A 23,803-nucleotide genomic window follows, 5' to 3' on the forward strand; every position below is an offset into this window, starting at 1 on the left:
ATTATAGATTTTAAGGAAAATATCATCTTAACTGGTAACGTCTGTTCAGAAATTAGTTAGTTTAATAAAACCACTGAGGAGTGTGTGGAGGAAGCATTATGACCGATCAAGGCCATTTATATTAAGTGATAATATTGAATTGAAAAAGATGTCTGTTTATTACAGGTTACACCATGTTCAATATGAGAGCGCTCATATTCGATTTGATTTTGTACCCGAAAATCATTGTACCGATGGTTAAACAGATGCCGGCCTATCAGGATTATATAACTCAGTTTGCGGCTCAGCAACTACAGCAATCTCAGCAGCAACCAGCTCAACCTGCTCAACCGCCCCCGGCGCCATAGCCGGCTCAGCAGCAACCAGCAGCTAACCAAAAACAGACTCAGCAATAACTAGTTTTATTGACAAGAACTTTGTACTTATTAACAACTGCTTTAGCTTTACACCCACTATGACCAACTGCAACGAGTGTGTTTATTATATAACCTTTTCAAAAGCATGGACACCTAAGACTGAGTTACTACTAGCGATACCTGGTGGATCCTTGCTTGCGGGAATATCTTTGTTTTTAACCACTCATTTTTATTCAGAAAACAAAAGAACACAAATACAAGATTAACGTCACAAAACGCCTCGAAGGTGGCATTGTGTACAAGGAAACATATAGATTTAATATAACTTTAAGCAGGCCGAAAAAACCAGTGATCTATGATTACAATGTATACAACGCATTGTGCAAAATTAAAATTTTGATAAGTGCGCCGCGGTCTAGCGATATCATCCATATTTGAATCGTTTGAAAACCCCTTTACAAGGTTCATTTGATCGACAACTGACGATTGGAACCCGTATCGCGACCGCATTCGTACTGTCAATCAATTTCTTGTGCATCGACATCGCGATAGCTGTCGTTACCCGGCGCTTCACCACATTGTATGACATCTCAAGCGACGACTATAGGTGGCGTTTCCGATTGTTGCAATTCCCACATAGACGCGTACACGTCACCAGCAGCTAGTAGTTCCTCGTGTCTGAAATGAGAAATAAACAAATAAATAATAACGCTTATCTAAAATAGTATCTCTCTTAAATCAACTGACGTATTTCAACACGTTCACTGTCGCAACCTCTAATACCGGTTATATCGCTATTATACATACACAGGGTCAGACCTAAGAAATGAAAGCCACTTGCCCGGGGGGCAAGCATATCTGAAATTACGCTTGCCCCTCCAAAAGCTACTTGCCCTTCACAGGCAGTCCGATTGGTGGAACTATCATCCGTTGTATCGATTGGGGAAATAGCTTTTGACATAAAATTGCACTAGCCCGGAGGACAAGTGATAATGAAAACCGACTTGCCCTGATGATAATATACTTGTCCCGGGCAATCGGACAAGTGCTTAGATCGCACTCTGCATACATGTAGTTTTAGTATGAGAAATGGAGTCTATTTCAAAATCAAAGATTCTTCGCCTTGCGGGCGGCCGCCGCGTGCTCAAAGGGATTACATATATAACGTGATAAAAGGTCAGAGATTGATTTAAAAACACAGTTCCCTATTAGAGTTATAGTATCCTCACCGTCCTCGCTCAACTATCCTGCCGTTTTTAAGGACGAGTATTTGATCAGCGTGGACGACCGTCGACAATCGATGAGCGACTATAATCGTAGTACGATTCTCGCAGATATTTGACAGTGACGTCTGGATGGCCCGTTCTGTTTGAGTATCTAAAGCAGACGTAGCTTCATCTAATAGAATAATCGCTGGTGATTTCAGTATCGTTCTCGCTATGGCAACGCGTTGTTTCTCGCCTCCACTAAGTTTTAACCCTCTCTCACCGACTTGGGTTTCATATTCTGTCGATGATTGGAAAAGAAAGAAGTACTGCTGTAACATTTGATGATAGCCTATATAACACAGATAAAGGGAGGGTCAGAGAGGGAGAGATATGATAAGAGTGGCAGTTTTAAACTTACGTTTCGGGAAGCAGATTATTTTCGGATGAATATTGGCGGCTTCGGCCGAATCGATGACGTCATCATCATCTGCCGTCACTCTGCCGTATCTGATATTGTATTTGATATCAGCGTTGAATAGATTGGTGTCTTGAGGAACTACACCGATATTCATCCGTAGAGATTTCTGAGTCACCTAAATTGAACGTTATTTGAACGAATTTTACGTAGGTTCGAGTCCCGAATTTGATATGATATTTTCTCCATAAAACATTTCTTTATGATTAACAAAATATTGATTATACAAAATATATGCAAATTATCTGTCTGGATTCCAGTATTCTACCTTTGTTATATCCTGTCGATCGATTTTGATCGATCCTGACTCTGCCTCGTAGAAGCGAAATAGCAGTTTGATTAAGGTACTTTTACCGGATCCGGAAGGTCCAACTAACGCGTATGTCTCACCAGGTGGAACACTGAATGTTATATCCTTTAAAACAAGCTCCCTGAGTAAAATTACATAAATATCTCATTTATTTTGTTCGCTCAAATTAGTTAACTTATGCTACGGTCGCTTTTTGGAAGTAGAAAAATATGATTTTTGAAAATCGGTTGATTCAAACTTATATATAAAACTATAGAAGCAATGGCCGACAGATGGCGCCAATTAAGCTGACCTTTGATTGTACCGGAAGCAGACGTCCTTGACATCGATACGACCTTCAACCAGTACGAGATCTCGCGCATTCTCGTCGTCGACGATATCTTGTTTCTCGTTCATTAGGTCGAACATGTTTTCCATATCGATAAACGATTGTTGTAGAACTCTGTTTATGGAAATTTACATAATATTCAATGAAAACAGTTCAAACATAGGATATACGCCTCACTTTAACCCTACCCTCATGCGCGGATCCAATGGGAAGGGTGTGTACGTCTTCTATTAAAATTGTGTCCCCTTCACAAAAAAACTTGATCCGCCACGGTGTCTCTTACTTTCACCAATAAACTTGTTGTACCCAGATGGCCCTGCCCAGTGTAGTGCACCACCTTACCTCTTAGTACCTCTGAAAAAGGTTCCCAAGTACTTTTTCCCCGAGACGTTTGTTTGAGCTGAAGAGAGGGCCAATCTACACAGTACTACGGTACGTACCTGTATTGTGTACCGAAATAGTTGAGAGGAGTGTAAAGTTGTCTGATGTAACTAACAAACAGAACGAAATCTCCAACAGTGAAATCGCCTTCATATACGATATTGTGAACCATCATAATGGATCCTAACAAGAATCCGCAGTGGATCACTATATTCTGTATGTTGTTGAGTAAGATCACTGTAGCATTCGACGTCCATTCGGCACTCTGAAAATACATTTAAAACTGGTACTGGTCGTAACTGTCTTAGAGTCCATGTTGGGAAAGCAGTTTATAGTTTCTTTGTAAACCCCTTTTTAATAACAGTTTAGGTGGGAGAGAACCCAGTGTACCCACCTGAAACCCCCACCTGAAACCACCACCTGAATCCCCACAGTTTACCCACCTGAAACCCCCACCTGAAACCCCAGTGCACCCACCTGAAACCCCAGTGTACCCACCTGAAACCCCCACCTGAAACCACCACCTGAATCCCCACAGTTTACCCACCTGAAACCCCCACCTGAAACCCCAGTGCACCCACCTGAAACCCCAGTGTACCCACCTGAAACCCCCACCTGAAACCACCACCTGAATCCCCACAGTTTACCCACCTGAAACCCCCACCTGAAACCCCAGTGCACCCACCTGAAACCCCAGTGTACCCACCTGAAACCCCACAGTGCACCCACCTGAAACCCCCACCTGAAACCCCACAGTTTACCCACCTGAAACCCCCACCTGAAACCCCAGTGCACCCACCTGAAACCCCAGTGTACCCACCTGAAACCCCACAGTGCACCCACCTGAAACCCCCACCTGAAACCCCCACCTGAAACCCCACAGTGCACCCACCTGAAATCTATCGATAGATAGTGAATATGTTTCTAATTCGAACTCCTCGCCGCAGTAATATTTCACTGTTTCGTGGTTTATCAGTGAATCAACTGCTCTAGTGTTACTATCATTCTCACATTCATTCATAGTTCGGCGGAATTTCGATCTCCATTCGGTCATTCCAATTGTCGTAGCTACAATTTCAGTCGACAACAACATAGTTTTATCCCTAAGAAGTTTAACGAAGGCGAATGGATCTTTCCAGAAAAGATAGACTTCCATAGATTCCAACAGGCATGATAACCTAAGCGCTGTTTATAGTATTATTTCATGATAAGCGGTCAGCTTATAATTACGCAATTTAGAATGATGTGATAAGTTTGTGATGTCATGGATGGATTTGTGAAACTTTCTAGAAGGATCCACTTACTGATATAGATTAACATAGTGGCAGCAACGATCAGCGCGTACCACGCGTTAAAAGCCATAGCGAAATAAACGATAGCGATCGTAATATCGACCACGGTGGGCAACAATTTAAAAAGAACTTTACTGAAAAATAGAAATCAAAATGTACTTAATATCGGTTGAATGATTTATCGCGATGACTCCGGTGTGGAAGACTCTTTACTCTAATATCAGATTGATGCTGTTTGTTCCGCGATCCAGGATTTTAAGAACTTCGCCCGTATTCCTGTTCAGATGCCAATTCAACGATAATCTACAAAAGAAAAGATTGGCCAAACAGTTCGCTTTTATAAAGGTCTCGTGCAGATTCTAACGTGCGCGAGTCAGCGAAATAAGACAAAGTGTTGTATGTTCGGTCGGTTTTACCCGTGTAGATGGTCGAACAGTTTCGTCTGTATCATTTTCGTCGTAAATTGTTCGATGCGAATCCAGAAAAATGATCGAATATTATTGAGCAGACCCATTGTACCTGAAAGTATCCAAAATACGCACTAATAATAATATCTCTGCGTCGATTCGATACCGGTCACCTCCAGTAATCCACTTCTAATGTTCTGTTTACAATCAGTAAAATCTTCTTGGCCCATTTTACATAAAGCGATACTCACCCCCTCCTCCGCTACCTTGTAAGAATTTCAAAAACACAAACAAGCTGATGAGACCCCATCTGAAATTTGCCTGTGATCCCAGCGTCAAATAGTCGACTGTCAAATACATAATTCAATTATCTTACTCCGCTATTGCTAAGTTGAAAGGAGGTGTTTGGAGCAGTTAACCAGAAAACCCGGCGCACTCACCTGATTTTTTGTACGTTACCGGAACTAAAAGATTAACAACTCGTCCGGCGATTAGTACTAACATACACAGGAGAACCCTCATCTGCAGCAGCAAGTGACCCTTGGGCCAAACGAAAGGGTAAATCATACGTATTTTAGACACAATACCAGCCCAAGTCGATCGCGATAGTGGCGCTTCTTGAAAGCCGTTATCAGTGATGTCATTTTGGATTAGCTACAATGGAGAAGATAATGCACATCTCGCTACAATGGACAAGACGACGCTCAAAGCGGAACGGATAAATCGCTTACCGCGGAACGGATAAATCGCTTACCGCAGCTTGTTCCTCGTCAGCATTGATCAGCAGCCTGCGGTCTGGCAGGATTCTTCGCGGAATCGCTGGAGATTTACGCGCCAAAACGAATATTGTAAACGTGAATGTCGTTGAAATGTATCTGGCCAGCCATAGACCGAATCGCACCTTGTTTAAACTGCTATGTTTAAAAGAAGGAATTGTTCTTAATAAAGTCCACATCAGTTATTTTGTTCAAGAAGAGGGTGGGTGGATTGGAATATCTTTGGATTTTTGGATGATAAAAAACATTTTGGTCGGTGGGTCAGTATAAAAATAGAAAATGTTTGACGACCCTAGGAAGCGCAGAAGATACAGTGGTCGCAGTGTTAAAACCATCGCTTTAATTGTATCGGGAACTATCTACGACCCTACAGAAGCTCTGGAAAATAGAAATAGCGTATTAAAACTCATTAAGCCTACCCAGCAAGGTTCCACCACCATAACGGACTCATCCAGTTTATAAATGTCAAATTTTCTGACAAAAAACACAGCGACCAAAAAACCAATAATTTCATCCCGTGTCCAGCTTGCCTCTCTTGTCGGGCACGATGTCTCTCTTGGAAAATGAAGCCTATAGAACCAGCCCAGCTGAAAGTCCGGGTCACTGTCGCTAGTATCTGATATCCGTATATCGTTTTACTCCCTGTCGCCATGGCTACGGTTATAATATTCCCGAAGACGCTTTCGATCACCATGGCAACGCTGACGATTATTTGGAAAATGAATAATAAATTAGTCGACGGTGGCGCCATCACTCGGGCTGGCGATACTAGACGAGTATCGGCATCGCAACATTTGATCCTGATGAATTCAAAGAATGCCGATAAAAACATGGCGCTAAACACCGTTGTGGACGTCACGGTTTGCAGGAAACACGGTGAAAATCCATTTTGAATCCACGGTTCGGTCAGATTTTCACCAGCCGGGCAAAATGATCCCATCAACATATTCCCAACGTCACCTTTACTGCAAATGACAAGTCGTTTATCGAACTGAACGCGTACGAATTACACGCAATTTAAACAACTGCAGTTCGTGTGCGTCAATCTGTGATCCGCGTTTAGTCGAGATTGTTACAGGTTTAGAGATTGCCGATACCTCAACGATTCCAACGGAAACAGAATATTTAAACTATATTCAATGAGTCTCTACTTTACTGCGCTGCCAAAAACTGGAGGTATAATAATCTAACAGTGGTAACAGTTGTGTTTAATGACGAACGGACCTCTATTAGCCAGATGAAATATTGAATTCTAATTCATGCTGGTCGCGCCATCGTATAGACTATATATTCATTCATGCTGTTAGTTTGTCTTAACTTAAATCAAAACGAAACGATTTAATTGCGTTACGTTATAATATGTCATTTAACTATCTATACCACGTACATAATCTGCATCTATAGTAAGACGTTCTGAAGTCAGATCGCCGAAAGTCGAATAATCGCTTAAATAGGATGAATGTCGATGGTCCTGAATATTCCATCTGTTTTTCACAAGAATTCATATTTCAAAGTCGGATTTTATGAACCTGAAACGAGGGGCAGAGAGCCAGAGGGCGGGGATTTCTAACCAAGAAACCTTGTGAAAATCACAGGTAAAATTGTATAGAAAAATAAATCCAAAATTTCAGTGTTTTGAAATCATTTCTTGTAGATGATGATTAAATATTTCTAACCCCTGAAGCTCGTTCTAAACACATTTCCATTCATTTTACATTTTTTAAAATGCGACATTAATAACTTGATTTATTTCATTATGAAAAACCTAAATATAATTGATTACATTCAGGACTGTCCGGTCCATTTCCAAACGTAACCGCTGCTAAAACCATGGCAGATATTATCGGATCTGTTTTGCCAAGTCATTTTATATTCGGCCAGTTGAACCAATGATCGGCGGCGAGTGGCGGAGCCGTGTATTGATTGGAGATAGAGGCGACCCGGATCACCAATCACAATGACTTTACCAGCGCCATGTAAAACGTCCAGCCAATCACAGACGAGTTTAGTAAATTGTTCGTCGTAGAACATGTCTCCTAATAGAACCACGTCCCATTCTTTACTGCAAATTCCGATTAAGTTCTCGGATGTTTTCTCCAATCTCTCCTCGACCGTAATTAGAGCACCGTCACTATTCATTAATCCTCTGTTAGCTTCGAAATTTAAATCCAAACTCAGCAGCGCATCTAAAATTCAAAAATATTTAACATTTGAACCTACAGGAAAACTTCATGAAAATATGACGTAGATAATGACAGTAAATCAATAGATTTAATATGGATACAATGTACACCGTAATTTTCTTAAGTTTTTGGGTACAATACATTATAGTAAACGGTCTTAGAGCTACCGAGCCCGAGTCTCAATTACTGCGTTACGAGACTCTCACCGCCTATCAGTGCCAGGAATCGTCAACTTACCCGTATCAATATCGTTAGCGATAACTTTCTGAGCACCGGCTTTTAAACAGGCTAGAGAGGTGGCGCCACATCCGCTTCCTACATCTAATACCACTTTAGATCGAACCAGAGTTTCGTTATCCAAGATAAACCTTCAAATAGATACAAAATGGTGTAAACTGAAATACGAAAACAGATATTAAAGATTCATATATTCATCATCACCTCGTCAATGCCTGACCTCCGGGCCAATAAAACGCCCAATACGGCTCTGGAAATGGACTGCCACCGTTCTCTGTCGAGCCGATCGGATCCGCTGTCCATAAGCGACAATTCGGGGTTATCAGACGTAGTCCGAATTCTGGGGTCAAGTGGTCGTTTGTCAGTTCAGTTTCATCGACGATCGCTTGGCGGCGCTGTGATTGAGCGTTCATATATCGATTTTCACGAGAGGAACGACCGATTGCCAGACCGCTATTTCTAATTCTGGATCCGCGGAATTTGTGTGGAGTTAAATACTCAGAATCCAAGCGATATACAGGCGGCCTACCCTTACAACATCCGGAGAGGCCTCTCTTCGTTGCGATACAGGCGCGAGGACTGTCAGTATCCCGACGAGGACGCATCACCGGATAGCGCCCTGGCGATCCCGCAACTGTTCTGCCAATTATGAAATACCGTCGAAGCCAAGACGATGTATGCATCTTTTTATCTGCGAATTTCAGACAATACCAATTTTCATCACTCACACAATCCCCAGGCAGCCTTCAACAAAATGTAAGAAGCAATATAATACATCGGGTAAAATAAAGATTTCATTAGAATTTCAGAAAGATGTTGGTGCTGCAGTGCCATGGCCATCGAAATATTGTTTGAAACTTAACGAAATTGTATTCGAGATCCAACTCAACAAGGTTACTATACTAAATTACTGAGGCGTGGAAACATATTGTTGAAATTAATTTAGTGGAGTCTTTTTTTTCTGATTCAAATGAGGAAGACTATTTGGCAATGTTTCCTACAGGATAAAACGATTGTTTATTCAGATCGCACATCGGTCATGAATCGACACATTCAGCTTGATTTAACTGATTTCTTAGTTCCCATGCTTATCCATAGTTTTCGGGGTCCTACGGACTTGAAGCGCCGAGTTGGCCTATTGATGACAATCCGGCCGTAATCAGGGCCCGCCTCGATGCTGTTGCAAAATGGGCGACCGCCCGCGAAACTAGACCCTGGCAAGCGAGTATTGAGAAAGAGAGTCGGATTCGAACGCTCCCGCAAGTGTCGGTGCTTGATACATAGACGGAATGAATGGTCGAATTAATCAAAAACAAGCCCAAGAAATATCGTATCACCTCATACCTATGATACAGATAAAAATTGTCAATTCTTCTCAAACCACGGTAACGGTATTCGAATTAAATGTAAATCAATTAATTTATTGCTAGTCCGGTGGCGTTGTCGGAATTCAATTCAATTTTATTGCTGGTCCGGTAGCGTTGTCGGAATTCAATTTAATTTTATTGCTGGTCCGTCAGCGGTGTCCGAAAACAAACATGGCGGGCGACAAAGATCAGGTTCGTCGTAAAACCGATTTATTTCGGCTTATTTATTAACTTCATAGGGCAGTTATTCCGATTTTAGTTGCACAGTTGTAATATTCGACTGTTTAGAAATTCTTCTGATGCGAATTCATAATTTTCTATCCGTTAAAACCGTTAAAAATCTCCGATTCAAAATTCAACCGGCGAGATTTGCAAGTCATTTTGACCGTGGCGCCCCCTGTTCCTAATAGTGAATGACATTCAGAGGGACCAATACTTCACATTTACTGTCAGTTATCAGCTGAGTTTTCGGGTAGTTTGATCAGTTAGCTGACTGCAGTTTATTATCAGTAGAGTGTGAACTGCACTCGCCATGGTTTTTTTAATCAGTTAAACCTGGCTGGATAGACAGCGTTCTGTTGCATTGCCGTTGGTCTACAACTCCTACTGTTGTAATTGTTTAGCCAGTAAGCCTTACCAGATTGCAGTTTTGATAGTTAAGATTGTAACTGCAGTTTCTGGTCAGTTACCACAGTGTCTTTAACTGGCTGGTTTGGTCGGTAACCAGACTATAGTTTTATCAGTAGGCCGAACTGGACTAGTTTGGTCGTCAGTTACCGGAATACACTAAGTTACCGTAGATACTGAGTAACTGCTGATCACTCATGAAATTGTTATTATTTAAGACGATGGAAATTGATGCAGACGGCAAGAAAAGTGAAGGTATTCGTCAGTATTATGTGAGTAAGATTGAAGATCTACAATTGGTCGTCACAGATAAAACTCAGAATCTGCGTCGTTTAGAAGCACAACGCAATGAACTCAACGCTAAAGGTACAAACAATAGGCAGCCAATTTATCCTCCCTCTGCATTTACATTTAATAAGTACAAAATGTGCTAAAATGTCTGGTGTTTGTAGTTCATTTTCTATTAAAAATGTCTCTGGTGAAGCACTGAACGCATGTCATTTAATGGGCACGGTGGATTGATTGCTTCCCTCACTACAATAATTATCATAATTAGATCCGTTTATCGTTCTGAAAATTAGAAAAAAAACTTGCGTAACAAAAAGACTGTTTTTTCTCTGTAAAGTTCGAATGTTACGGGAGGAGCTGCAACTTCTACAAGAGCAAGGCTCGTACGTCGGTGAGGTCGTCAAACCGATGGATAAAAAAAAAGTTCTCGTAAAAGTTCATCCCGAGGGAAAGTTTGTCGTTGACATAGATAAGAATATCGATATAAACGACGTCACTCCAAATTGTCGCGTGGCGTTACGCAATGATAGCTATACGTTACATAAAATACTTCCTAATAAGGTATGTACCACCAGGGGGCTCTCATATGTTTCTCTACGTGTGTCTCAGATTGCACAGTTTCCCACCAGGGGGCTCTCATGTCTCTCTGTGTGTCTCAGATTGTACAGTTTCCCACCAGGGGGCTCTCTGTGTGTCTCAGATTGTACAGTTTCCCACCAGGGGGCTCTGTGTATCTCAGATTGCACAGTTTTCCACCAGGGGACTCATGTCTCTCTTGTGTGTTTCAGATTGTACAGTTTCCCACCAGGGGGCTCTCTGTGTATCTCAGATTGTACAGTTTCCCACCAGGGGGCTCTCTGTGTATCTCAGATTGTACAGTTTCCCACCAGGGGGCTCTCTGTGTATCTCAGATCGTACAGTTTCCCACCAGGGGGCTCTGTATATCTCAGATTGTATAGTTTCCCACCAGGGGGCTCTCTGTGTATCTCAGATTGTATAGTTTCCCACCAGGGGGCTCTCTGTATATCTCAGATTGTACAGTTTCCCACCAGGGGGCTCTGTATATCTCAGATTGTATAGTTTCCCACCAGGGGGCTCTCTGTGAATCTCAGATTGTACAGTTTCGTCTCTACCTGATATTCTAGGTGGATCCTCTTGTTAGTTTGATGATGGTTGAAAAAGTACCCGATTCCACGTATGAAATGGTCGGTGGTTTAGATAAACAAATCAAAGAGATCAAAGAAGTTATTGAATTACCGGTAAAACATCCAGAACTGTTCGATGCACTCGGTATTGCGCAACCGAAGGTAAGCGTGCTCTCCGCAACTTCTAAACTAAACTTTTGTGGGTCGAAGATGTTCAATGTTCTAGGGATGGGATGACCCTCCCGCTACCCAAATCAGTATATCAGGCCGGTTCAACATCTGACTTAAAGTATTCTGGGGTCAATTTCCCCTCAAAATAATAGGTGCTTAGCACTAGCTACACGGCTGATTAACGGAAACCTCGGAATTCGGTATTATTAGACCTAACCCACGAACTTTCCTCACACAATTTGTCTATTTTGTAGGGAGTATTGTTATACGGGCCGCCGGGTACCGGTAAAACCCTGTTAGCCCGAGCTGTTGCTCATCACACTGAATGTACATTTATACGGGTATCAGGATCTGAACTCGTTCAGAAATTCATCGGTGAAGGCTCACGTATGGTTAGAGAACTATTCGTTATGGCCAGGTACGTTGATTCTAATCAGAGGAATTCAGTAGACTCCGCAGATCTTTAGGTCAGGAGCTGTAAAATATGTCAAACTTGGTTGATATCCGAGTTGGATGATGTTATGTGTTTCATAAATAACTCAAATAATCGAGGGCTAAATATGATTTTAAGAATTACAGTCAGTCTGTCGGGTCTTACTGAATAGTTTTGAAGCTGAGTTGTATTTCCTATATTATAGGGAACACGCCCCTTCCATTATATTTATGGATGAAATTGATTCAATCGGCTCCACACGTTTAGAATCTGGATCTGGAGGTACGTCAAAAATCCTGCCCATAGTTTGTCATTGTTTCTACTCTCATAGTCCACTCTCCCACGGCAGGGATTCGACACTCAGCCACGGTACAACCCCTGCCACACTAGACCGGGTGCGCAGGTACATGCGCAGCTTTGCCGCACGAAATCTTGCGGCACCAAACAGATCGCTCGTTAATCGCTGAGGTAAATTTCAAGGAAGAACTATAGATGGGAAAACCCGGGCTGAAATAAAACGGGATATCTGATTGGCTAATAATGACATCATCTAAGCTGTGCACTCGGTCTAGCGTGGCAGGGTTTTGTATCTCGATGCCATCAGGTTTGAATCCCTGCTGGGGAAGGATGCTCATAGTCAATCGAGGACTTGGTCTAAATTGATTTATTTTACTCCGGTTGCTAGGTGACAGCGAAGTACAACGAACAATGTTGGAACTTTTAAATCAACTCGATGGATTCGAACCTAAACAGAACATAAAGGTCAGAGATTCGTTCGAATTTCATCATTGCTGTTTTTTTATTTCGAGGAAAGTTTCATCAGTTTCTGCGATCATTTTTAGGTTATCATGGCGACAAATCGTATCGATATTCTGGACTCTGCGTTGCTGCGTCCCGGTCGTATCGACAGAAAAATAGAATTCCCCGCCCCGAACGAAGAGGTAGGTAACGCTAACGGAACCCTCAGACTCAACCGCGTCGTGAGACAATATTTTCTAACCGTTAATGTTTAAATATTTCAGGCTCGTCTCGATATTCTGAAAATTCATTCGCGTAAAATGAATTTAACGCGTGGAATAAATCTACGAAAAATCGCTGAAATGATGCCTGGTGCGTCTGGAGCTGAGGTCAAGGTCAGTATCGGCAAACTATATGGGTTTTCAGTTCGGTTGAGAATTGTTTTGACTCGATGATGAACTAATGATTAATTAAATGAGTGTAATTAATTTGTAGGGTGTTTGTACGGAGGCTGGAATGTACGCTTTAAGAGAAAGACGCGTTCACGTCACGCAAGAAGATTTCGAATTAGCCGTTGCCAAGGTAATGAACTCAAATATACGTGACTAACAAATTTTTTGGGCCGTGTTAAAGTACGTTCTCTAACCGATATTTCCCTTCTCGTATTGTAGGTCATGCAAAAAGATTCCGAGAAGAACATGTCAATCAAAAAGCTATGGAAGTAAATATTGTTCCCGCCCCCGGTGGAACGACAAAGACATTTTCAAATTGCGCAATATTCAACGTCATCAGAGTGTGAAACAAATAGAAAAAGTTCAAACTGGTCAATTTGTGTTTGGAGGCTGAAAATCTTTTCGATATTAGTTTAAATTCCTTCTCGCTACTGAAGATGGAACCGTAGCCTTTGATTGGTCAATTCAATAGTTCACGTCGGTTAATACCAGATGTTTGTGTCGCATTTCAAACTATGTATTGAAAATGAAAACACGATGTAAATATAAGTATTTATGTGAAAATTCATCGATTGTTTTCTGTTAATATTGTGGTTATTATTGAAGAGACTGTGAAAGGTCACAACGATTCTTAACGCTGTTCTTTGCTCTGCATCTACGAGCCAGAAACTTCATATACTAGTACAGTGAAAGTTGCTTACCGGTAATCCAGATCACTGTTAAAGGACACATTTTAAAGACAAAAATCCACGACATTCTACTTGCTACTTTCGTCACTGTAGCTGTTGAGAGGTGTCTGTTCTGGTGTGAGCTAACTGAGGACACAAGTTACCGATATGTCGGCTCGAACCTACGTGGGGAGCCGGAGAGAGAGAAGAGACTGTGGTCGCTATTGTTGAGATAATGAACTTGTGACTATTTTATAGTAGAAAAAGAATCTTTTTAATTACAGAAATTATAAATAAAATTTATATACACAAAATAATAGCACAAAAACATATTTTTCAAGTAGATCGGAGGTAAAACCAGCCAAAAACCTCGACACATGAAAACGAAACCTCAACATATGAGGATAATCACTTTTTGAAAGTTGGCAGCTGAAATGTCTGGTGTTTATATATAGTTCATTTTTAATTAAAAATGCGTTAATCAACTCAAAAAATATCGACAAAGTTGGAACAAGCGAATCAGTGTAACTGCGATATTGAGACTGGAGTCGATGAACTGATATTCAAGAAGAATGGAGCTTCTTTTCCCGGATGGAACGTACACGGTATAACATTATAGAGACCTCCCGATACATCGTCTATTTCTAATACTGAAAATCCTCGTCTGAAATAAACAGTAATTATACAATCATTTAGAATGATTCAAAGTACAGTGAATTTAGATTCTGGACCACAGTTGTGTGGGAATAATTTGACTCTGAATCCAGTTCCACAGTTGTGTGGGTTTGATTTGACTCTGAACCCAGTTCCACAGTTGTGTGGGTTTAATCTGACTCTGAATCTAGTTCCACAGTTGTGTGGGTTTAATTTGACTCTAGATCCAGTTCCACAGTTGTGTGGGTTTAATTTGACTCTGAACCCAGTTCCACAGTTGTGTGCGTTTGATTTTACTCTAGATCCAGTTCAACAGTAGTGTGGAAATAATTTGACTCTGAATCCAGTTTCACAGTTGTTAGGGTTCGATTTGACTCTGGATCCAGTTCGACAGTTGTGTGGGTTTGATTTGACTCTAGATCCAGTTCCACAGTTGTGTGGGTTAAATTGGTCTGGATCCAGATCCACAGTTCAATTCAACGTGGATCCCAGTTCCAGTATTGACTTATCTACTTTGAACACAATTGCACAGTTGTTAATGTTTACCTGAAATCTCCGGAAGATTTCCGTTTGAAAGCACCGGGAGCGTTTGACACATTTTCAGACACAGTTATCACATCAAAACCAACGCTGTATTCTCTAAAAACATGAAGAACAAATCAATGATCAGTTTGAAATAAATTGTTGCATCCAAAATACTTAACAAGGTTTTGAAAGTAAGGTACATGAGGTACTTACTTCGGTCCTCGGAGTTCTATAAGTATGTGATTGTTGATTACTGTATTGTCCAGTTTGATTTGATAAACCGGATTGTTTTTATATGTTTCCGGGTAGTTTCCACATCCACCCGCCGAACGACCCTTCCACTGTCCAGTAATCTATACGAATAAATAGAATAAGAGTGATTTCAGAATAAAGGGGGCACCATTATCCAAATAACTCATCCGCTGTTCTTGAGTTTGGGGAACAGTTACATTATTTATCCAAATATTAGGCCAAGAGTTCATACAGCAGTTGATTCACACTAACCCATCCTGTGAGGGAGGATGTGTCTACTAGGACAGGGGTTTGTACTGTGACAGTGTCTCGTGATGTCATCAGGTTCATATCCCTGTGAGGGAGGATGTGTCTACTAGGACAGGGGTTTGTACTGTGACAGAGTTTCATGATGCCATCAGGTTCAAATCCTTGTGAGGGAGGATGTGTCTACTAGGACAGGGGTTTGTACTGTAACAGAGTCTCATGATGCCATCAGGTTCAAATCCCTGTGAGGGAGGATGTGTCTACTAGGGCAGGGGTTTGTACTGTGATAGAGTCTCGTGATGTCATCAGGTTCAAATCCCTGTGAGGGAGGATGTGTCTACTAGGACAGGGGTTTGTACTGTTACAGAGTCTCATGATGCCATCAGGTTCAAATCCCTGTGAGGGAGGATGTGTCTACTAGGGCAGGGGTTTGTACTGTGATAGAGTCTCGTGATGTCATCAGGTTCAAATCCCTGTGAGGGAGGATGTGTCTACTAGGACAGGGGTTTGTACTGTTACAGAGTCTCATGATGCCATCAGGTTCAAATCCCTGTGAGGGAGGATGTGTCTACTAGGGCAGGGGTTTGTACTGTGATAGAGTCTCGTGATGTCATCAGGTTCAAATCCCTGTGAGGGAGGATGTGTCTACTAGGACAGGGGTTTGTACTGTTACAGAGTCTCGTGATGTCATCAGGTTTAAATCCCTGTGAGGGAGGATGTGTCTACTAGGACAGGGGTTTGTACTGTTACAGAGTCTCGTGATGTCATCAGGTTTAAATCCCTGTGAGGGAGGATGTGTCTACTAGGACAGGGGTTTGTACTGTGACAGAGTCTCATGATGTCATCAGGTTCAAATCCCTGTGAGGGAGGATGTGTCTACTAGGACAGGGGTTTGTACTGTTACAGAGTCTCGTGATGTCATCAGGTTTAAATCCCTGTGAGGGAGGATGTGTCTACTAGGACAGGGGTTTGTACTGTTACAGAGTCTCGTGATGTCATCAGGTTTAAATCCCTGTGAGGGAGGATGTGTCTACTAGGACAGGGGTTTGTACTGTGACAGAGTCTCACGATGTCATCAGGTTCAAATCCCTGTGAGGGAGGATGTGTCTACTAGGACAGGGGTTTGTACTGTGACAGAGTCTCATGATGTCATCAGGTTCAAATCCCTGTGAGGGAGGATGTGTCTACTAGGACAGGGGTTTGTACTGTGACAGAGTCTCATGATGTCATCAGGTTCTAATTCCTGTAGTGAAGATGACAACATGAAATATGATAATGACAAACCTGTTTTTCATATTTAGCGATGTAAGGGTCAATGATTTTAGTGAGTGAAATTTCACACGTTGAATAAATGCGAAGCGTGTAATGAATTGTGTTATTTTTCTCGTATTGTGAAACGACGAGACTGTAGTTCTTCGTGCCGCGATCCTCAACCAGTTTACACAGATAATGAGGGCTGTTTATCCGCACGCCGTCCTTATACGGGGCAGGATCATCTGCGAAAACAAAATCAAAATGAAATACAGCATTATACTGCACTTCTTTAATCTAGGCTCATAGACCATAGACCGGGGGCCAGTTGCACAGTCGTGACTTATGTCCAAAAGTGGTCTTAAATCTTAATTAAGACTGGTCTTAAGTTGTTAGATTGGCTATAGAACTAAGTTAGTCTTAGACTGGTCTTAAGTCTAAGGCATGACTACGGAAACGGTCCCTGCAGGTGTCCAAGTTCAGAGACCAAATCCACAGAATAACCTTGACCCTATCATTAGTTACTTACAGGGATAATAAACGCGTCTGCCTCCATTCTTATAAACGAGTAACGTAATAAATTCTTTATTCTGAGCGAAATCATCCTAGAAATTAAACAACAAAGTAAATAATCAATATTAGTCCAAATTTTGACCGAGACTAGTAAGGAATCATGAAACTAAGAGAGAGAGAGAGAGTTACAACTACGTGGCTGGACGGTTCACTTATTTACCTTATCAGTGATATGTCTAGTAAGTAGGATCCAGACAGGTGTAGCCTGCGTCGCTCTGATCTCTAGTCTATATTGAGGGTTGTCGCTGATGTTGTAAACATCTTTTTTCGGCCCTGATTTCGCTTGCCACGTACTGAAATGAGGACATAATGTCGTTTGTGTCTCAAATAATTAGCCACAACCGTTTTTAAGTTTTTGGGTTGAGCCACAGCTCAGTTACGGCGAGTACTGACCTATGAATGCAAGTCGTGTGAGTGAAAAGATCCGGATTCCAATTGATGTAAATTACATCGTAAAATTTCATCAGAGATGAATAGTCAATCCAGAACACACCTGAAACACATATTTTAGCCTCATCCATGTGTTCGAGACTTTAAATTGAAAAAGAACTACACACACCAGACACTCTCCACATTCCCAGCATTAAATGTTTGGAGAGGAACAACCGAGACAATAAATCTGAGATAAGAGAAACAAAAATAATTTTACCATTGTCGACCATTTGAGCACTTTTTGGATCGTAATTCAGCAATTTTTGCATGTCCGGCGTCCAGTTATTTGTGTCTGATTCGGAGAAGTTTCCTTTCCAACGCAAATGGCTCCACGGGTTTTTTAACATCATCAGTTTTTTGCCCTGGACCGAAAAAAAATTCAATTTTGATTCGCCGAATCTTTTGAAAAAATTAATACAGCGCTGCCCCCCGATAAACCGGAACTACGAGTCCACTTGTAGCCAGCAGTGATTGTATTAAGCTAAAAACGGTTTACAAATCTTTTTGAAAAAATCGCTTACCTTCACTTCTCTAATATCTAACATGGCGTACGCATGAGTCGGTACGAGACCCGCTCGATCAGCTTCCGATTCTGAAATCTCGCCCGTCGCCACAGTTACCAGACAGTGACCTTGATGAAAACGATCAAGGATTTTCTTGAATTCTTTATCGGGTTGGAATTCGTTTGAGCCGACTCGAATTGAAACACGCTCCGGAATCCAACCGGTCAACGCGTGTAAATCTATATTCTACAAACGAGAAAAACGTTTTCTATTTCAGCAGAACAAAACATTTCAAAAGTGTTTTTTCATTGCTGTGTTTTTTGGGTTTAAATCTTACGGAATTTGATCCCGGAAAGTTATATCCACCCATAACTTTCATGTACGCTTTCTCTAACAGCGAAACCCACAGTTCACCTTTATTGTTGGAAAATGAACAGAGCAGGTCGCCATAGCGATCTACCGGCAGACGATCATCTATAATCACCTAAATCATAAATAGAGAACAATAAGAGAACAATAAGAGAACAATAAGAGAACAGCAAGAGAACAATAAGAGAACAGTGCATCCTTGATGTCACAAATATACAACATTTAAATTGTAATCTGCAATGAATAAATGATTTCTTGTTGGTCTGACGATCAATGAGATTTTGTCATAAAACTGGCAATGAGAATATTGCCAACGCTACACGCTGTTAAACTATCACACAACCACACAATATTAGACATTAATATTGTATCTGTCCAGGTGTTTACAAGGGAAGATGAGTAGATGTTAATCAAATGGTTCCTTTCGAGAAACAGCGCCCCTCGTCCGAGATCATTAACCGACAGTGAGAATGAATCAAAGTGACTTCGTACATACCTTCCTTAAAACACCATTAATATTGAGTTTCACCATGTATTTACCACATGGATTATAAACAGGGTTGCCCTGTCGATTCTGAGGGTGAATTATACTGAAATAACAAAATTGAAAAACATCACGAAATTAATTAACAGACCCTGCACATTTCTGCAGTTAACTCTAAAACCATTTGACTCTGAAAGCCGTACACAGTTCTGGGTTACATTTAAACTTAACGTCACCTGACATTGAAAGCCAAAACACAGTTCTGCTTATATAATCAATTATACAACAGGCAGTCTGATTGGTGCCACCTATTTACATTTGTCTCACGATGCTAACAGGATTGAATCTCTTAGGAAGGACGAGTTAGATATTGATGGTGTAACATTCACATAGGACTACCTGGTGATCAATTTCTTTTTGAATCTACGTTCGTACTGAGCGCTAATAGCCAGCGACGCGACGAAAGAACAATCGGAAACTATTGTCTGAAAAATAAAACAGAAACCGGTTATACACGTTAAACCCTTTCAGTGCGTCTACACCGCAGTACAGTGTATAAATCAGTGATGGACTTAGCTTATACGCCGCATTGCAGTGTAGACGCACTAATAGAATATCGTATATTTGAACAGGACTAACTGGGTTGCCATTAAGTGGACCAACTGTAGGTTGACCGACTGTTAGTCACGCCACCTGGTGGTATTGTAGTAAAGTTGAAACTTGCCTGTTTAATACTGAAACTGGACACAGCCATGATCATCTGAGGATGATCATAGAGCTCATCGGGACGAACCAATTTACTGAAATCTTTTTTCTGTTTCGGTGATAATTCCAGGGCTCCGTGTTTATCACTGAAAACAGAAAAATAGAATTTAATGCATTATCTATAGCTCAAACCCAGGAAATATTCGTTTTTATTTTAGATTTCTTATTTTACCTGAACGGAACTGGATAAGCGAATCTTTCCTTCATGTCAACGGACATAAACGGTACATACTCCCGACCGTTAATGAACGATGTTGTTCTAGAAAAATAAATACTATCAACAATGAAAAACAGGCTGCCTGGTTGCCATCTTTCACGACAAATTTACATTTCCAGAACTTTACAGGCTGCCTTATCGATATCCTAAATCCCAGAGATGCTAGGGCCAAAGTACCAAAATTCCGGAATTTAGAACGGGGGGTCAGAAAAATTCTCCCCCAGGAAAAATTTTGCGTTTTTGCATCACCGGAGATGCAGTATCACGATCGGCATCTTTCATCTGAAAATACGACGGCAGGCATTCGTTGTGCTTCACATCCCTCGCTGCCTTCTTATGCCGCGCGCTATCCGGGTGACGAAGAATATCTTTTTTCCCGCCACTACCGTATTTGACCTGGTCTTTACAAACGACGCTGTACGCCACGCCAGCTAAGTCTAACTTATGAATGTAGTTCGATAAGTAGTCCCCGTTACTGTCCTTACACTCTAGCCAGTGCCAGTTAAATTTATTTTTTATACCGCTGTCAATTGCCTTTATATCGGCCGACTCCCGACTGACAATCTTTCCGTGCGTGCTCATTTTGCAGACCGTCCCGCTTGACAGCTGCAGGCAAAAAGAAAGTTACAAAGCTGCGTGCCTCAGGACATAGCACGCGCATGGTTATAATTAAGATGATATTTATCAAATATCATCTTAATTATTACCACGTGCATCTTCACATTGTTGGCCGTCAGCGGGACGATGTACAACGGCGCGTAAAGATAATTGTAAATGGCGTCACAACAGTGGCGCTCCACCTATGCACGCACAGATACCACCACAGGCACACATATATACATTGTAGCAGAACATCCTCGGAAACGGAGACCAAGATAAAATAACACAGAAGCGACAATGAGTACAAGCAAACGAACGCTTTTACGGTCCGTGCCATTACTGGTCGCCGCGAGGAATTCTCACCAAATTTCCGGAATTGACATCGGCGATCCTAAATTTCCGGAATTCCGGATATTTCCGGAAAACTAGCATCTCTGAAATCCACGAAAACATGTTTCTATTGCCCTTAATCCAACTATTATATCTGCCTACCAAACAATTTACAAACCGCCAGCAACTACGTAGGTTGCCTGGCTGCCATTTAAGATTTATCAAAAATTTAATTTTCAGCAGCTGCTAAGGCTGCCTTGTTGCTGTTTTTAATTTACCTTAATACTTGTATTTCTTCTTTTGTATAACCGGCAGTACCTGTGACACGCCTTGCAGCAGGTGCAGCTGCTCCGACCGAACTTGCAGCAGGTGCACCTGCTCCGACTGAACTCGGAGCAGATGCTCCTTTATTACCAGTGTCATCAGAGAATGCTCCGAATCCTAATGGAGGAACGTAGCGTTCTGTGGTTCGACCGGTCGATGTGGCTGTCACTCGAGGGCTCGGTTTTAGTTGATGCTTTAAAGCCTCAGCCCGGTCTAAAGCTTTCTCCGCTAAACTTTTTACTTTATCTTGTAATGCAGCATCTTGAGTTTCATTTCTCTGAAAAAACGTGTTGGAACATGATAATTGTGACATCGTTTACAACTGATGGCTTCTTCTGGAGCCTGATCCAAATCTTCAGTCTAGAAATAGTCTTCAAATGGTTTACAGAACTTAACCAAAAATCGTTCTCCAACAATTTTAACTCAACGGTTTTTAAGCTAAAATCTCTTCATAAACTTTCAGTGCAGGCGTCCAACTGTGCACTAGGGCATAAATCTGTAGCTACTGAAAGGGTTTAACCAAATTTTGCTTTCCTAAGTTACTTAAATCCCTTTTTGAAGACTGAAGAGCGAGGTCGTGTGGAGGGCGACTTTCGATGCTTACTATTTTCAGGAACATTTCTACGGCTTGCGTGTAAAGTTCTACAGATTCCTCTAAATTATCTCCCTCATCTTCGTCGAAGGCTTGACGCAACAAAAATTCAGCGCGTTCTAAATCACACTGTAACCAAACATTAGAAATGTTTAATTTTTAAATTTTTATACATCTCAGCACTTTTTCTTTTTCCCTACCTTTTTGCTCACCTGATGTTGTGTTTTTAACTGAGATGGCTGAGAATTCTGTTCTTGAACTGAAATAATTGGATGTTTTTCATAAAAAGGTTTGAGACGAATGGACATCTTCGATGGCCCGAGGAAGTAAAGACCATAGCTAGAAAGATGAACATTAATTTAAGGTTCTCCTGAACACTTTTTGAATATTTTTCAGATGGCCTCGTATCGTAAGGTGTACGAGAATCAATTCCTCCAGATCTTCTTCATTGAATATGAAAGTTTGAATATCACTGAACAAAAGAAATAAGAATCATACTTACGTAAACTTTTCAGAGATTCCGAACGCAAAATATATTCATTGGCTTTCTCTACGACGGAACTAGCCCCACCCGGGCTGGACATAGCAGCTGTCAACAACGCCTGTGCTGCCTCCTATCAATAGATATATAAACTAGATGTGTCACTATTGAACCCCTGGTTCTGAACCAATTGAATTGGTTCTACTCCTGGCACCAGGGGGCAGTGACAGTTAACATGTAAAAACCGTAATGAACCAATCTCCAGTTGTTTTGGTTCCATAATGAATCTACTCGGTTCTAGCAAACAGGCCTCGAGCTATTTAAGACCATTTTCACAGCTGGGCCCGGAGTCTAAGGGAAAACAATCTAAAATTCAAGAATAATTGAAGTTGTTACGTACGGTATAGTAGAATATGGCAGCCTGGTATTGTCCTGATTTATCATTGTTGACGGCTAAATGTGCGAAATTAATCGCATCTTGCGTTAATTCCTGTGGGTCGGCCATTTTACCTCAATCGCGAAGAGAGTGGGTACTTTCTCCGCCAAGTAGAACACCAATACACTGCGATCACCTTCACTCTTTGAAAGAAAGATAATTGTTATCGTATAGTAAAACTCCAAACTGGTTTAATCAGGATCATGAGTTTAATCCAGATATTTCCATAGCTAGGCTGAGCCTATCATCAGGGTTAGAGAATCAGTAACCTGTCTGTGGTGGATTAGTATCTGTGGATTAGTTTCTTGATCGGATAATTTCAGTTCCACAAACCACACGTTGGTATTGGCTTATTGGTATATGCCCATCCGATTATAAAAGGCTTACCACCAACGATTAGGTTACAAACTAGGTTAAGTGTGGTGGTTTGCCAGGCTGGGAAAATAAAATCCCAGGGGTATCTTATTTGAAGGTTTTTCCTCATTAATTGACATTTGACAGCCCAACAGATCTATCCGAATTTGTTCACGGGGCGACAAAAAACAAGATACTAAGAAATCAGATTCAATCACCACTTCAAACACCGACAAAACAGCTTTTAGGCTTAAGACCGAAAATAAAAAATATTTTGACAGGTTTTACCTCGGTTTTCGAGTAAAGCGCCGTCTTGCGGACGTCACTAATCGGGGGACATTACTTCGGATTATTAAGATGTTGTAGTCCGGATTTTAGTGCTGCCAGTGCAAGAAAAATCCAGTGCAAGAAAATCCGAGTAAATGCAACCAACAACATCTAGTGTTGGATCCATGTGTTGGCCTGCTAATTAAACGTAGAAACCCTATTGTTGGCCTGTTTAATAAACGTAGAAACCCTATTGTTGGCCTGTTTAATAAACTCAGAAATCCTAGCGTTGGCCTGGTGAATAAA

The 23,803-nt window shown here is 41.4% G+C and overlaps 4 protein-coding genes across 7 annotated transcripts; 1 reads left to right on the forward strand and 3 right to left on the reverse strand.

Moving 5' to 3' along the window:
- Positions 1 to 562: 562 nt before the first annotated feature.
- Positions 563 to 6,167, reverse strand: LOC141911879 (ATP-binding cassette sub-family B member 6-like). Its single transcript, XM_074802958.1, has 14 exons — positions 5,953 to 6,167; positions 5,512 to 5,668; positions 5,198 to 5,411; positions 5,009 to 5,104; positions 4,767 to 4,869; positions 4,564 to 4,653; positions 4,363 to 4,484; positions 3,951 to 4,126; positions 3,118 to 3,323; positions 2,642 to 2,791; positions 2,308 to 2,470; positions 1,983 to 2,157; positions 1,586 to 1,862; positions 563 to 1,034 (listed from the first exon to the last, which is right to left on the reverse strand). Exons 1-14 carry the CDS (start codon positions 6,045 to 6,047, stop codon positions 947 to 949), a joined length of 2,112 nt encoding a protein of 703 aa, XP_074659059.1. The 5' UTR covers positions 6,048 to 6,167; the 3' UTR covers positions 563 to 946.
- Positions 6,168 to 7,091: 924 nt separating this feature from the next.
- LOC141911515 (electron transfer flavoprotein beta subunit lysine methyltransferase-like) lies at positions 7,092 to 9,360 on the reverse strand. 4 transcript variants are annotated; one of them, XM_074802500.1, is made up of 4 exons: positions 9,298 to 9,360; positions 8,158 to 8,697; positions 7,954 to 8,084; positions 7,092 to 7,719 (listed from the first exon to the last, which is right to left on the reverse strand). In XM_074802500.1, exons 2-4 carry the CDS (start codon positions 8,634 to 8,636, stop codon positions 7,319 to 7,321), a joined length of 1,011 nt encoding a protein of 336 aa, XP_074658601.1. In that variant the 5' UTR covers positions 8,637 to 8,697; positions 9,298 to 9,360; the 3' UTR covers positions 7,092 to 7,318. The 4 variants fall into 4 exon arrangements, with proteins under 4 accessions (XP_074658601.1, XP_074658602.1, XP_074658600.1 ...); XM_074802501.1 differs by lacking the exon at positions 9,298 to 9,360 and adding an exon at positions 9,022 to 9,142; XM_074802499.1 differs by lacking the exon at positions 9,298 to 9,360 and adding an exon at positions 8,955 to 9,142.
- A 115-nt stretch (positions 9,361 to 9,475) lies between these two features.
- LOC141911514 (26S proteasome regulatory subunit 8) lies at positions 9,476 to 13,728 on the forward strand. Its single transcript, XM_074802498.1, has 11 exons — positions 9,476 to 9,512; positions 10,166 to 10,313; positions 10,573 to 10,796; positions 11,381 to 11,542; positions 11,806 to 11,969; positions 12,190 to 12,266; positions 12,670 to 12,746; positions 12,827 to 12,925; positions 13,007 to 13,117; positions 13,218 to 13,304; positions 13,394 to 13,728. The coding sequence occupies exons 1-11, from the start codon at positions 9,492 to 9,494 to the stop codon at positions 13,445 to 13,447; spliced, it is 1,224 nt and encodes a 407-aa protein (XP_074658599.1). The 5' UTR covers positions 9,476 to 9,491; the 3' UTR covers positions 13,448 to 13,728.
- A 439-nt stretch (positions 13,729 to 14,167) lies between these two features.
- On the reverse strand, positions 14,168 to 23,541 carry LOC141911737 (calpain-7-like). Its single transcript, XM_074802762.1, has 20 exons — positions 23,519 to 23,541; positions 22,841 to 23,019; positions 22,462 to 22,573; positions 22,172 to 22,218; positions 21,972 to 22,088; positions 21,322 to 21,644; positions 20,069 to 20,155; positions 19,856 to 19,982; positions 19,531 to 19,616; positions 19,144 to 19,237; positions 18,616 to 18,762; positions 18,297 to 18,524; positions 17,993 to 18,137; positions 17,737 to 17,836; positions 17,504 to 17,636; positions 17,300 to 17,375; positions 16,804 to 17,015; positions 15,235 to 15,374; positions 15,043 to 15,135; positions 14,168 to 14,506 (listed from the first exon to the last, which is right to left on the reverse strand). Exons 2-20 carry the CDS (start codon positions 22,943 to 22,945, stop codon positions 14,362 to 14,364), a joined length of 2,517 nt encoding a protein of 838 aa, XP_074658863.1. The 5' UTR covers positions 22,946 to 23,019; positions 23,519 to 23,541; the 3' UTR covers positions 14,168 to 14,361.
- Positions 23,542 to 23,803: the final 262 nt, after the last annotated feature.

This window comes from Tubulanus polymorphus, chromosome 10 (genome assembly GCF_964204645.1).
Source record: "Tubulanus polymorphus chromosome 10, tnTubPoly1.2, whole genome shotgun sequence".
Taxonomy (NCBI): domain Eukaryota; kingdom Metazoa; phylum Nemertea; class Palaeonemertea; order Tubulaniformes; family Tubulanidae; genus Tubulanus; species Tubulanus polymorphus.

What these genes read in the sequence shown, in the direction of transcription:
- LOC141911514 (XM_074802498.1), top strand. Translation starts at nt 9,492, where the DNA reads ATGGCGGGCGACAAAGATCAG. An exon ending in TGGCGGGCGACAAAGATCAG is followed by an intron (nt 9,513 to 10,165) that starts GTTCGTCGTAAA and finishes TTATTATTTAAG; the next exon opens with ACGATGGAAATTGATGCAGA. An exon ending in TCGGTATTGCGCAACCGAAG is followed by an intron (nt 11,543 to 11,805) that starts GTAAGCGTGCTC and finishes TCTATTTTGTAG; the next exon opens with GGAGTATTGTTATACGGGCC.
- LOC141911737 (XM_074802762.1), bottom strand. Translation starts at nt 22,945, where the DNA reads ATGGCCGACCCACAGGAATTAACGCAAGATGCGATTAATTTCGCACAT. An exon ending in GGAATCTCTGAAAAGTTTAC is followed by an intron (nt 22,219 to 22,461) that starts GTAAGTATGATT and finishes CAATTATTTCAG; the next exon opens with TTCAAGAACAGAATTCTCAG. An exon ending in ACTTTCCGGGATCAAATTCC is followed by an intron (nt 18,525 to 18,615) that starts GTAAGATTTAAA and finishes TCTCGTTTGTAG; the next exon opens with AATATAGATTTACACGCGTT.
- LOC141911879 (XM_074802958.1), bottom strand. Translation starts at nt 6,047, where the DNA reads ATGAAATTATTGGTTTTTTGGTCGCTGTGTTTTTTGTCAGAAAATTTG. An exon ending in CTGACGAGGAACAAGCTGCG is followed by an intron (nt 5,412 to 5,511) that starts GTAAGCGATTTA and finishes TCTCCATTGTAG; the next exon opens with CTAATCCAAAATGACATCAC. An exon ending in TGCTTCCGGTACAATCAAAG is followed by an intron (nt 2,471 to 2,641) that starts GTCAGCTTAATT and finishes AATTTTACTCAG; the next exon opens with GGAGCTTGTTTTAAAGGATA.
- LOC141911515 (XM_074802500.1), bottom strand. Translation starts at nt 8,636, where the DNA reads ATGCATACATCGTCTTGGCTTCGACGGTATTTCATAATTGGCAGAACA. An exon ending in GGAGGTCAGGCATTGACGAG is followed by an intron (nt 8,085 to 8,157) that starts GTGATGATGAAT and finishes ATCTATTTGAAG; the next exon opens with GTTTATCTTGGATAACGAAA. An exon ending in CGCTAACGATATTGATACGG is followed by an intron (nt 7,720 to 7,953) that starts GTAAGTTGACGA and finishes TTTGAATTTTAG; the next exon opens with ATGCGCTGCTGAGTTTGGAT.